The 14,334-nt window shown below is 37.9% G+C and overlaps 1 protein-coding gene across 2 annotated transcripts in view; it reads left to right on the top strand.

The window, feature by feature from the left end:
- Positions 1-2,026: 2,026 nt before the first annotated feature.
- Positions 2,027-14,334, top strand: part of ccdc125 (coiled-coil domain containing 125) — a 62,434-nt gene continuing 50,126 nt past the window's right edge. The window contains exons 1-3 of one of the 2 annotated variants that reach the window (XM_046348771.1): positions 2,027-2,116; positions 3,639-3,770; positions 4,085-4,278. In XM_046348771.1, coding sequence (XP_046204727.1) covers positions 3,640-3,770; positions 4,085-4,278 — 325 coding nt within the window. In that variant the 5' untranslated portion in view covers positions 2,027-2,116; position 3,639. Of the gene's footprint in view, positions 2,117-2,769; positions 2,928-3,638; positions 3,771-4,084; positions 4,279-14,334 lie in introns of those variants that run through there. The other variant, XM_046348769.1, reaches the window with a different exon arrangement.

Below are 14,334 nucleotides of genomic sequence, written 5' to 3'. Positions count from 1 at the left end.
GTTGGCTGGTTGATCTGGCTGGATGGTTGATCTGGCTGGATGGTTGATCTGGCTGGCTGGTTGATCTGGCTGGCTGGTTGATCTGGCTGGCTGGTTGATCTGGCTGGATGGTTGATCTGGCTGGATGGTTGGCTGGTTGATCTGGCTGGCTGGTTGATCTGGCTGGCTGGTTGATCTGCCTGGCTGGTTGATCTGGCTGGAATTTGATAATTGCTTTGGCAATGTTAACACATGTTTCCCATGCCAATAAAGCCCTTGAATTGAATTGAATTAATAGAGGATCTTAATAAAGACAATCAAAAGTCTTTATGAAGAGTTGTTCATTGGTCAGGCTATTGGTTAAAGGTGGAAGACAATATTTATTTTTGAATTACCTTTGATCCAGTTATCATTAATCACTTAAACATGCTTAATAATAATCTCTTACCTAGCTTGATGACTGTCGCCATTTTTGCTTAAATTTTTGTTCTAACTAGAGATGTCATATCGGATTGTGTAAAAAAAAATCAGGAAATGAGCTTTAGATGCCCCATAAAATTATGTCTGAGGTCCCCCAGGACCCCTCCGCCAGGTTATGTCCCCCCACTTTTCTAAACCCAAATTGGTGCCCAATGCTAAAATGTCATAACACCATATAAGACCGTTTTACAGTTGATGTATTACTATGGCATACCCTACAACTTAACTTGAGTCCGGAGTTTTACCTGATTAGGTTAGCCCAATGTTGCACATTGACAGTGGTGTGTATTCATAGATGCCAAAGGAAGCTAGGCTTCCAAAGAAATGGACCAAGAAAAAAGGAAAATAATGTATCTTTCATCTCTCTGTGTTTCATAAATTTCCTTCAATTCGCAAGAGGCTGAATTTATCTAACTGGAGAAAAGCATCCCAGCGAGCGAAACAGCGCCCCTCTGTCTCCGTATACGTAGCACATCTATCTGATACTGTCTGGTAATAAAGAGTATGACATTGTTGCCGCCATGTAGCATTGAATGCAAGGGAAGCCAGTGAACATATGACCTGCCTTCATAAAAAAAGTATCAAATAATAGCCAATCGTCGTTGATCTAAACTGAGCGAGCTCGACTGTGATTGTTCCTGGCGCACCAACAACAAAAAAACGTGTCAATGGAAGCCAGTTTGGATTTGGGTTATCTACTATCAAATCCCATCGAGAGCAATACCTCATTGACAGAAAAACTTGAATTCTTGCATCGTGTTGTGTTGTTGTCTTCCTGTGGCTAAACTAGCCATGGATTGAGATAGGGATTTGGATTTGTGGTTTTCAGTGGTGTAAAGTACTTATGTAAAAATACTTTAAAATACTATTTACGTTGTTTCTTTGTGGTATCTATACATTACTATTCATATTTTTGACTAATTGTACTTATACCTACATTCCTAAATAAACGTATGCACATTTTACTCCAGACATTTTCATGGACACGCAAAAGTACTCGTTACGTTTTTAATGATTAGCAGGACAGGAAAACGGTCCAATTCAAACACTAATCAAGGTAACATTCATGGGGATCCTTATTGCCTCTGATCTGATGGGCTAAATTATGTCTGAGTGTTGGAGTGTGCCTCTGGCTATCTGTAAATTAAAAATATTTGCTTAATATAAGGAATTTGAAACTATTTATACTTTTACTTTTGATATACTTAAGTATATTTAAAACCAAATATTTTTTTTGGCTTTTACTCAAGTAGTATTTTACTAAAGTATCTTTACTTTTACTCAAGTATGACATTTGGGTACTTTTCCCACCGCTGGTGGTTTTACTTAATTCTCTGTACTGGCCAATATTTATAACAGTGATTCTGATCCAACCATTAATTAATTCATACATACATCGTTGTGCCCCTGGCCTGAGAGGATGGACGTTAAATATGTAGCTAGATGTAGTAGGCAAATGTTAACTAGCTGCAGTAACCTTGTCAATGAATGAAAGTTAGGCTAGCGAGCAAAAATGTTAGCCCGGTGGCCTGGCACAACAAAAAGAGTGCACTGTATGACCGAGTGATAGACCGTTTCGTCAACACAAAAGAGAGGAGGATGACATTGGCGTTTCTCAACAAGTAGGATAGGTCAACTTGCACCAAAGCACACGCAGGTACGCACGCACACACACACGCGCGCACACGCACAGAGAAATCAGAACCATGGACAGCCGGTCATATTTAGCTTATGTTGATTGGACTAAACTGTTTTTGGTATCTTTTAGTTGTCACTGTATTAGACTAAGCAGTGGTGATTACATTATGTTGAAATGGTGCTGGAATAGTGGAGGCAGCTCCTGTTTTCTTTGCGACTTGCTGTAACTCTCTGTGGTGATTCTATAGTTGTTTAGTGGTCCGAAAATTTCGGAAACATTAACTTGCATGGTACTGTTACTGTACATGCAATATGCTTTGTGGACTTCACTGGGCAGATGTTGCTATTCGCTTTTGTGATAAAACAAATGTGTGGTTAAATGTATTCTGCCACTGAGACTTCATATTGTCTCTGCCTTTAAGCCTGTATATCACTGTCGCAAGGCATATGAACGAACAGGTTGTAGAGCAAATAACACAATTATCACAACACATAGGTTGTCATATGGCTTTTTTTGTTGGGGGGGGGGACTCCAGTGATTTTACCTACGCACCGCTACTGCAAATTAAGAAACATATCCTATAGGTATCTACTATATCGAAATGTTTAAATAATTTCTAGAAATTTCGACTTAGTATCTCAACATTTTGACTTCCTGGCAACCTGGTGTAGAGCGCTGCGCGCGTTGTAAAGTACAACTGCACCGTTTTTATCGTTGAGGTGCACGTTCACGCTGATGTTGGTGCCACGTTGGTCGGACAGTTGTTTCGGTTGAAATCGATACGAACAAACCCGTATCACCTTGATTACAGTCTTCGGGGTGTAAGGAGGTAGGCCTATTTCAAGTTCTTGCGATCATTTTGTCCGATTTGTGAACGGGAACAGACCGCTTCTAGTTTCCTCCAACTTTCAGGTAGGCTGCCTCACCTGTTCCGATGGAAAACAGGTGTGTTCAACGTCAGCGGAATAACTGCTATTTCGAAGTTCCCGTAGGTCTACTCTAAAACACTATTTCGACGAAAGCTTAGAGTAGCCTTAGACAAAGTGAAGAGTTAGATACTACTTGCCTATTGTATTTGTTGCTGTGTCACCTCCATGAGGGGAAAACGTTACCTGCCTGGATCACAAGTTTGGTGTAGGAGGGTCATAGTCATAGTTTATGTAATGTATTCAACACAAATATACTTCAACTGGCATCTGCTTGACTTTAAAAAAAAAGTTTTTTATTTAACCTTTATTTAACTAGGCAAGTCAGTTAAGAACAAACTCTTATTTACATTGAAGCCTACAGTGCTCATGACATATCACAGAGTACCCACACACATTACAGTGTGTGTTGCTGTGGAGACCCGGACTGGCTGCACTGTACCTAGATCTGCAAAGGTCACAGATCCTGGTGACGGACAGCTTGCTGTCTGTCTGTCTGTCTGTCTGTCTGTCTGTCTGTCTGTCCGTCCGTCCGTCCGTCCGTCCGTCCGTCTGTCTGTGTCTCTCTCTCTCTCTCTCTGTCTCTCTCTCTAATGTCTGTGTGATGTCATCAGGATGCAGGGAGGCAACAGAGAACCAGCCGCAGGACCAGAGACTTCCCAGTCCGAGGGCGGCCCCAGTGAAGATGACATGGCAGAGGGGGACCTGGGGGACGGGATGGGCAACAGACCAGACTCCACTATCAGGTGAAAGGAGAGATCTCTTATCCTCTTGCGTGAATACATTTAATGGGTATGTGGGATCCAGCCAACAGTTGATCACATCAAAAATTAACAAATTAAATCAACAAATGAACGTAAAATGCCACTTTAGATCAAATTGTTTGCTAAATGGCATAGATTAACTAAAGACCTGCACCCACTTGAATATAAGTTGCAGTTGAACCATTGTTTTAATTCTATTTTTCTTATTCAAACCACATGTCTCAGTAGACCACACATTGCCATACGTTTCGGCTTAATTGCGCCTTCCTTCCTTCCTTCCTTCCTCCTATTACCAGAAAGAAGCTCCAGAGCCGGAGAGGTAGCAGGGGGCATGCTGAGGAGCTGCTGCCCAGGACGGGGCTCCTGAAAAGGGGCAGCGAGGGAGGGGAGGCAGCCTTCATCTGGACGTCCTGCAGTGGGCTGTACACAGTGTTCAGACAGGAGCTGGAGGTGGAGCAGACGTCACCGCAATGGAGGGTCAGGGGGACAGGTAAGCACGGTTTGAATTATATATGAATTATTGTGGGTGCCCACAGTGATATGAATTGTTACGGTGGGACTTGCCCCACTGTAGTTGGAACTCTACAGGTATGGGTGTTTGCATCACCTACCGCATGGTGTCTGGCTAAACCTGCTTCTTACACAAGTGATTTACATCTATACGCTCTTGTTGTGTAGTCATGCACAACTGTCAAAGGCATGTCTGAAGAAAACTATTGTTCAAAACGCGTTTCTCCTTCTGCAGTTTTGAGGCCTGCGCTACTATAGTTCCTCATAGTCATGGTGGAGGAACATTCTAGATCATCCGTAACTTGCTGTGCACCGATTCTCTACCCTTTCTTCCAAACGGTGCACTTCCGCGCTTGTTATCATGGGATATAGCAATGGTGGAAATTGCCTCTGGCCAACGATTACACTTAATCCAATGCTTTTAAATCCATGACTGGAAATGTGCAAAGACTCACATTAGGAGAATCTTTCTCCAATAGGTTTAACCTCTGAAGTCACATGACCATTCTAACGAACATGCTGTAGTCAACAGTAACTCTGTAATGAATAATGACCATGCTGTCTGTAGTCAACAGTAACTCTGTAATGAATAATGACCATGTTGTAGTCAACAGTAACTCTGTAATGAATAATGACCATGTTGTAGTCAACAGTAACTCTGTAATGAATAATGACCATGCTGTAGTCAACAGTAACTCTGTAATGAATAATGACCATGCTGTAGTCAACAGTAACTCTATAATGAATAATGACCATGCTGTAGTCAACAGTAACTCTGTAATGAATAATGACCATGCTGTCTGTAGTCAACAGTAACTCTGTAATGAATAATGACCATGCTGTAGTCAACAGTAACTCTGTAATGAATAATGACCATGCTGTCTGTAGTCAACAGTAACTCTGTAATGAATAATGACCATGCTGTAGTCAACAGTAACTCTGTAATGAATAATGACCATGCTGTCTGTAGTCAACAGTAACTGTGTAATGAATAATGACCATGCTGTCTGTAGTCAACAGTAACTGTGTAATGAATAATGACCATGCTGTCTGTAGTCAACAGTAACTGTGTAATGAATAATGACCATGCTGTCTGTAGTCAACAGTAACTGTGTAATGAATAATGACCATGCTGTCTGTAGTCAACAGTAACTGTGTAATGAATAATGACCATGCTGTCTGTAGTCAACAGTAACTCTGTAATGAATAATGACCATGCTGTAGTAATAACTCTATAATGAATAATGACCATGCTGTCTGTAGTCAACAGTAACTCTGTAATGAATAATGACCATGCTGTAGTCAACAGTAACTCTGTAATGAATAATGACCATGCTGTCTGTAGTCAACAGTAACTCTGTAATGAATAATGACCATGCTGTAGTCAACAGTATCTCTGTAATGAATAATGACCATGCTGTAGTCAACAGTATCTCTGTAATGAATAATGACCATGCTGTCTGTAGTCAACAGTAACTCTGTAATGAATAATGACCATGCTGTAGTCAACAGTAACTCTGTAATGAATAATGACCATGCTGTCTGTAGTCAACAGTAACTGTGTAATGAATAATGACCATGCTGTCTGTAGTCAACAGTAACTCTATAATGGATAATGACCATGCTGTAGTCAACAGTAACTCTGTAATGAATAATGACCATGCTGTAGTCAACAGTAACTCTGTAATGAATAATGACCATGCTGTCTGTAGTCAACAGTAACTCTGTAATGAATAATGACCATGCTGTAGTCAACAGTAACTCTGTAATGAATAATGACCATGCTGTCTGTAGTCAACAGTAACTCTATAATGAATAATGACCATGCTGTAGTCAACAGTAACTCTGTAATGAATAATGACCATGCTGTAGTCAACAGTAACTCTGTAATGAATAATGACCATGCTGTCTGTAGTCAACAGTAACTCTATAATGGATAATGACCATGCTGTCTGTAGTCAACAGTAACTCTATAATGGATAATGACCATGCTGTAGTCAACAGTAACTCTGTAATGAATAATGACCATGCTGTAGTCAACAGTAACTCTGTAATGAATAATGACCATGCTGTCTGTAGTCAACAGTAACTCTGTAATGAATAATGACCATGCTGTAGTCAACAGTAACTCTGTAATGAATAATGACCATGCTGTCTGTAGTCAACAGTAACTCTATAATGAATAATGACCATGCTGTAGTCAACAGTAACTCTGTAATGAATAATGACCATGCTGTAGTCAACAGTAACTCTGTAATGAATAATGACCATGCTGTCTGTAGTCAACAGTAACTCTGTAATGAATAATGACCATGCTGTCTGTAGTCAACAGTAACTCTGTAATGAATAATGACCATGCTGTAGTCAACAGTAACTCTGTAATGAATAATGACCATGTTGTCTGTAGTCAACAGTAACTCTGTAATGAATAATGACCATGCTGTAGTCAACAGTAACTCTGTAATGAATAATGACCATGTTGTCTGTAGTCAACAGTAACTCTGTAATGAATAATGACCATGCTGTAGTCAACAGTAACTCTGTAATGAATAATGACCATGTTGTCTGTAGTCAACAGTAACTCTGTAATGAATAATGACCATGTTGTCTGTAGTCAACAGTAACTCTGTAATGAATAATGACCATGCTGTAGTCAACAGTAACTCTGTAATGAATAATGACCATGCTGTCTGTAGTCAACAGTAACTCTATAATGAATAATGACCATGCTGTAGTCAACAGTAACTCTGTAATGAATAATGACTATGCTGTATAAACAGTAACTCTATAATGCTGTAGTCAACAGTAACTCTGTAATGAATAATGACCATGTTGTCTGTAGTCAACAGTAACTCTGTAATGAATAATGACCATGCTGTAGTCAACAGTAACTCTGTAATGAATAATGACCATGCTGTAGTCAACAGTAACTCTGTAATGAATAATGACCATGTTGTCTGTAGTCAACAGTAACTCTGTAATGAATAATGACCATGCTGTAGTCAACAGTAACTCTGTAATGAATAATGACCATGTTGTCTGTAGTCAACAGTAACTCTGTAATGAATAATGACCATGTTGTCTGTAGTCAACAGTAACTCTGTAATGAATAATGACCATGCTGTAGTCAACAGTAACTCTGTAATGAATAATGACCATGCTGTCTGTAGTCAACAGTAACTCTATAATGAATAATGACCATGCTGTAGTCAACAGTAACTCTGTAATGAATAATGACCATGCTGTAGTCAACAGTAACTCTGTAATGAATAATGACCATGTTGTCTGTAGTCAACAGTAACTCTGTAATGAATAATGACCATGTTGTCTGTAGTCAACAGTAACTCTGTAATGAATAATGACCATGCTGTAGTCAACAGTAACTCTGTAATGAATAATGACCAGTAACTCTGTAATGAATAATGACCATGCTGTAGTCAACAGTAACTCTGTAATGAATAATGACCATGCTGTAGTCAACAGTAACTCTGTAATGAATAATGACCATGTTGTCTGTAGTCAACAGTAACTCTGTAATGAATAATGACCATGTTGTCTGTAGTCAACAGTAACTCTGTAATGAATAATGACCATGCTGTAGTCAACAGTAACTCTGTAATGAATAATGACCATGCTGTAGTCAACAGTAACTCTATAATGAATAATGACCATGTTGTCTGTAGTCAACAGTAACTCTGTAATGAATAATGACCATGTTGTCTGTAGTCAACAGTAACTCTGTAATGAATAATGACCATGTTGTCTGTAGTCAACAGTAACTCTGTAATGAATAATGACCATGTTGTCTGTAGTCAACAGTAACTCTGTAATGAATAATGACCATGTTGTCTGTAGTCAACAGTAACTCTGTAATGAATAATGACCATGTTGTCTGTAGTCAACAGTAACTCTGTAATGAATAATGCTGTACCATGTTGTCTGTAGTCAACAGTAACTCTGTAATGAATAATTACCATGTTGTCTGTAGTCAACAGTAACTCTGTAATGAATAATGACCATGCTGTAGTCAACAGTAACTCTGTAATGAATAATGACCATGTTGTCTGTAGTCAACAGTAACTCTGTAATGAATAATGTTGTCTGTAGTCAACAGTAATTCTGTAATGAATAATGACCATGCTGTAGTCAACAGTAACTCTGTAATGAATAATGACCATGTTGTCTGTAGTCAACAGTAACTCTGTAATGAATAATGACCATGCTGTCTGTAGTCAACAGTAACTCTGTAATGAATAATGACCATGCTGTCTGTAGTCAACAGTAACTCTATAATGAATAATGACCATGCTGTCTGTAGTCAACAGTAACTCTGTAATGAATAATGACCATGCTGTAGTCAACAGTAACTCTGTAATGAATAATGACCATGCTGTAGTCAACAGTAACTCTGTAATGAATAATGACCATGTTGTCTGTAGTCAACAGTAACTCTGTAATGAATAATGACCATGTTGTCTGTAGTCAACAGTAATTCTGTAATGAATAATGACCATGCTGTAGTCAACAGTAACTCTGTAATGAATAATGACCATGTTGTCTGTAGTCAACAGTAACTCTGTAATGAATAATGACCATGTTGTCTGTAGTCAACAGTAACTCTGTAATGAATAATGACCATGCTGTCTGTAGTCAACAGTAACTCTGTAATGAATAATGACCATGCTGTCTGTAGTCAACAGTAACTCTATAATGAATAATGACCATGCTGTCTGTAGTCAACAGTAACTCTGTAATGAATAATGACCATGCTGTAGTCAACAGTAACTCTGTAATGAATAATGACCATGCTGTAGTCAACAGTAACTCTGTAATGAATAATGCCCATGTTGTCTGTAGTCAACAGTAACTCTGTAATGAATAATGACCATGCTGTAGTCAACAATGAATAATGACTCTGTAATGAATAATGACCATGTTGTCTGTAGTCAACAGTAACTCTGTAATGAATAATGACCATGCTGTAGTCAACAGTAACTCTGTAATGAATAATGACCATGCTGTCTGTAGTCAACAGTAACTCTGTAATGAATAATGACCATGCTGTAGTCAACAGTATCTCTGTAATGAATAATGACCATGCTGTAGTCAACAGTATCTCTGTAATGAATAATGACCATGCTGTCTGTAGTCAACAGTAACTCTGTAATGAATAATGACCATGCTGTAGTCAACAGTAACTCTGTAATGAATAATGACCATGCTGTCTGTAGTCAACAGTAACTGTGTAATGAATAATGACCATGCTGTCTGTAGTCAACAGTAACTGTGTAATGAATAATGACCATGCTGTCTGTAGTCAACAGTAACTCTATAATGAATAATGACCATGCTGTAGTCAACAGTAACTCTGTAATGAATAATGACCATGCTGTAGTCAACAGTAACTCTGTAATGAATAATGACCATGCTGTCTGTAGTCAACAGTAACTGTGTAATGAATAATGACCATGCTGTCTGTAGTCAACAGTAACTCTATAATGGATAATGACCATGCTGTAGTCAACAGTAACTCTGTAATGAATAATGACCATGCTGTAGTCAACAGTAACTCTGTAATGAATAATGACCATGCTGTCTGTAGTCAACAGTAACTCTGTAATGAATAATGACCATGCTGTAGTCAACAGTAACTCTGTAATGAATAATGACCATGCTGTCTGTAGTCAACAGTAACTCTATAATGAATAATGACCATGCTGTAGTCAACAGTAACTCTGTAATGAATAATGACCATGCTGTAGTCAACAGTAACTCTGTAATGAATAATGACCATGCTGTCTGTAGTCAACAGTAACTCTGTAATGAATAATGACCATGCTGTCTGTAGTCAACAGTAACTCTGTAATGAATAATGACCATGCTGTAGTCAACAGTAACTCTGTAATGAATAATGACCATGTTGTCTGTAGTCAACAGTAACTCTGTAATGAATAATGACCATGCTGTAGTCAACAGTAACTCTGTAATGAATAATGACCATGTTGTCTGTAGTCAACAGTAACTCTGTAATGAATAATGACCATGCTGTAGTCAACAGTAACTCTGTAATGAATAATGACCATGTTGTCTGTAGTCAACAGTAACTCTGTAATGAATAATGACCATGCTGTAGTCAACAGTAACTCTGTAATGAATAATGACCATGTTGTCTGTAGTCAACAGTAACTCTGTAATGAATAATGACCATGTTGTCTGTAGTCAACAGTAACTCTGTAATGAATAATGACCATGTTGTCTGTAGTCAACAGTAACTCTGTAATGAATAATGACCATGTTGTCTGTAGTCAACAGTAACTCTGTAATGAATAATGACCATGCTGTAGTCAACAGTAACTCTGTAATGAATAATGACCATGTTGTCTGTAGTCAACAGTAACTCTGTAATGAATAATGACCATGTTGTCTGTAGTCAACAGTAACTCTGTAATGAATAATGACCATGTTGTCTGTAGTCAACAGTAACTCTGTAATGAATAATGACCATGCTGTAGTCAACAGTAACTCTGTAATGAATAATGACCATGTTGTCTGTAGTCAACAGTAACTCTGTAATGAATAATGACCATGTTGTCTGTAGTCAACAGTAACTCTGTAATGAATAATGACCATGCTGTAGTCAACAGTAACTCTGTAATGAATAATGACCATGCTGTAGTCAACAGTAACTCTATAATGAATAATGACCATGTTGTCTGTAGTCAACAGTAACTCTGTAATGAATAATGACCATGTTGTCTGTAGTCAACAGTAACTCTGTAATGAATAATGACTATGTTGTCTGTAGTCAACAGTAACTCTGTAATGAATAATGACCATGTTGTCTGTAGTCAACAGTAACTCTGTAATGAATAATGACCATGTTGTCTGTAGTCAACAGTAACTCTGTAATGAATAATGACCATGCTGTAGTCAACAGTAACTCTGTAATGAATAATGACCATGTTGTCTGTAGTCAACAGTAACTCTGTAATGAATAATTACCATGTTGTCTGTAGTCAACAGTAACTCTGTAATGAATAATTACCATGTTGTCTGTAGTCAACAGTAACTCTGTAATGAATAATGACCATGTTGTCTGTAGTCAACAGTAACTCTGTAATGAATAATGACCATGTTGTCTGTAGTCAACAGTAACTCTGTAATGAATAATGACCATGTTGTCTGTAGTCAACAGTAACTCTGTAATGAATAATGACCATGCTGTAGTCAACAGTAACTCTGTAATGAATAATGACCATGCTGTAGTCAACAGTAACTCTGTAATGAATAATGACCATGCTGTCTGTAGTCAACAGTAACTCTGTAATGAATAATGACCATGCTGTCTGTAGTCAACAGTAACTCTATAATGAATAATGACCATGCTGTCTGTAGTCAACAGTAACTCTGTAATGAATAATGACCATGCTGTAGTCAACAGTAACTCTGTAATGAATAATGACCATGCTGTAGTCAACAGTAACTCTGTAATGAATAATGACCATGTTGTCTGTAGTCAACAGTAACTCTGTAATGAATAATGACCATGCTGTAGTCAACAGTAACTCTGTAATGAATAATGACCATGCTGTAGTCAACAGTAACTCTGTAATGAATAATGACCATGCTGTAGTCAACAGTAACTCTGTAATGAATAATGACCATGTTGTCTGTAGTCAACAGTAACTCTGTAATGAATAATGACCATGCTGTCTGTAGTCAACAGTAACTCTGTAATGAATAATGACCATGCTGTAGTCAACAGTAACTCTGTAATGAATAATGACCATGTTGTCTGTAGTCAACAGTAACTCTGTAATGAATAATGACCATGCTGTAGTCAACAGTAACTCTGTAATGAATAATGACCATGCTGTAGTCAACAGTAACTCTGTAATGAATAATGACCATGCTGTAGTCAACAGTAACTCTGTAATGAATAATGACCATGCTGTAGTCAACAGTAACTCTGTAATGAATAATGACCATGCTGTAGTCAACAGTAACTCTGTAATGAATAATGACCATGTTGTCTGTAGTCAACAGTAACTCTGTAATGAATAATGACCATGTTGTCTGTAGTCAACAGTAACTCTGTAATGAATAATGACCATGCTGTCTGTAGTCAACAGTAACTCTGTAATGAATAATGACCATGCTGTAGTCAACAGTAACTCTGTAATGAATAATGACCATGCTGTAGTCAACAGTAACTGTGTAATGAATAATGACCATGCTGTAGTCAACAGTAACTCTGTAATGAATAATGACCATGCTGTAGTCAACAGTAACTCTGTAATGAATAATGACCATGCTGTCTGTAGTCAACAGTAACTCTGTAATGAATAATGACCATGCTGTAGTCAACAGTAACTCTGTAATGAATAATGACCATGCTGTCTGTAGTCAACAGTAACTCTGTAATGAATAATGACCATGCTGTCTGTAGTCAACAGTAACTGTGTAATGAATAATGACCATGCTGTAGTCAACAGTAACTCTGTAATGAATAATGACCATGCTGTCTGTAGTCAACAGTAACTCTGTAATGAATAATGACCATGCTGTCTGTAGTCAACAGTAACTCTGTAATGAATAATGACCATGCTGTCTGTAGTCAACAGTAACTGTGTAATGAATAATGACCATGCTGTCTGTAGTCAACAGTAACTGTAATGAATAATGACCATGCTGTAGTCAACAGTAACTCTGTAATGAATAATGACCATGCTGTCTGTAGTCAACAGTAACTCTCTAATGAATAATGACCATGCTGTCTGTAGTCAACAGTAACTCTATAATGAATAATGACCATGCTGTCTGTAGTCAACAGTAACTCTATAATGAATAATGACCATGCTGTCTGTAGTCAACAGTAACTCTGTAATGAATAATGACCATGCTGTAGTCAACAGTAACTCTGTAATGAATAATGACCATGTTGTCTGTAGTCAACAGTAACTCTGTAATGAATAATGACCATGTTGTCTGTAGTCAACAGTAACTCTGTAATGAATAATGACCATGCTGTCTGTAGTCAACAGTAACTCTGTAATGAATAATGACCATGCTGTCTGTAGTCAACAGTAACTCTATAATGAATAATGACCATGCTGTCTGTAGTCAACAGTAACTCTGTAATGAATAATGACCATGTTGTCTGTAGTCAACAGTAACTCTGTAATGAATAATGACCATGCTGTCTGTAGTCAACAGTAACTCTGTAATGAATAATGACCATGCTGTAGTCAACAGTAACTCTGTAATGAATAATGACCATGCTGTCTGTCAACAGTAACTCTGTAATGAATAATGACCATGCTGTCTGTAGTCAACAGTAACTCTGTAATGAATAATGACCATGCTGTCTGTAGTCAACAGTAACTCTGTAATGAATAATGACCATGCTGTCTGTAGTCAACAGTAACTCTGTAATGAATAATGACCATGCTGTCTGTAGTCAACAGTAACTCTGTAATGAATAATGACCATGCTGTAGTCAACAGTAACTCTGTAATGAATAATGACCATGCTGTCTGTAGTCAACAGTAACTCTGTAATGAATAATGACCATGCTGTAGTCAACAGTAACTCTGTAATGAATAATGACCATGCTGTCTGTAGTCAACAGTAACTCTGTAATGAATAATGACCATGCTGTCTGTAGTCAACAGTAACTCTGTAATGAATAATGACCATGCTGTCTGTAGTCAACAGTAACTCTGTAATGAATAATGACCATGCTGTCTGTAGTCAACAGTAACTCTGTAATGAATAATGACCATGCTGTAGTCAACAGTAACTCTGTAATGAATAATGACCATGCTGTCTGTAGTCAACAGTAACTCTGTAATGAATAATGACCATGCTGTCTGTAGTCAACAGTAACTCTATAATGAATAATGACCATGCTGTAGTCAACAGTAACTCTATAATGAATAATGACCATGCTGTCTGTAGTCAACAGTAACTCTGTAATGAATAATGACCATGCTGTAGTCAACAGTAACTCTATAATGAATAATGACCATGCTGT

Source organism: Oncorhynchus gorbuscha, linkage group LG05 (genome assembly GCF_021184085.1).
Source record: "Oncorhynchus gorbuscha isolate QuinsamMale2020 ecotype Even-year linkage group LG05, OgorEven_v1.0, whole genome shotgun sequence".
Taxonomy (NCBI): domain Eukaryota; kingdom Metazoa; phylum Chordata; class Actinopteri; order Salmoniformes; family Salmonidae; genus Oncorhynchus; species Oncorhynchus gorbuscha.
This window is presented reverse-complemented; position numbering and strand designations above follow the sequence as displayed.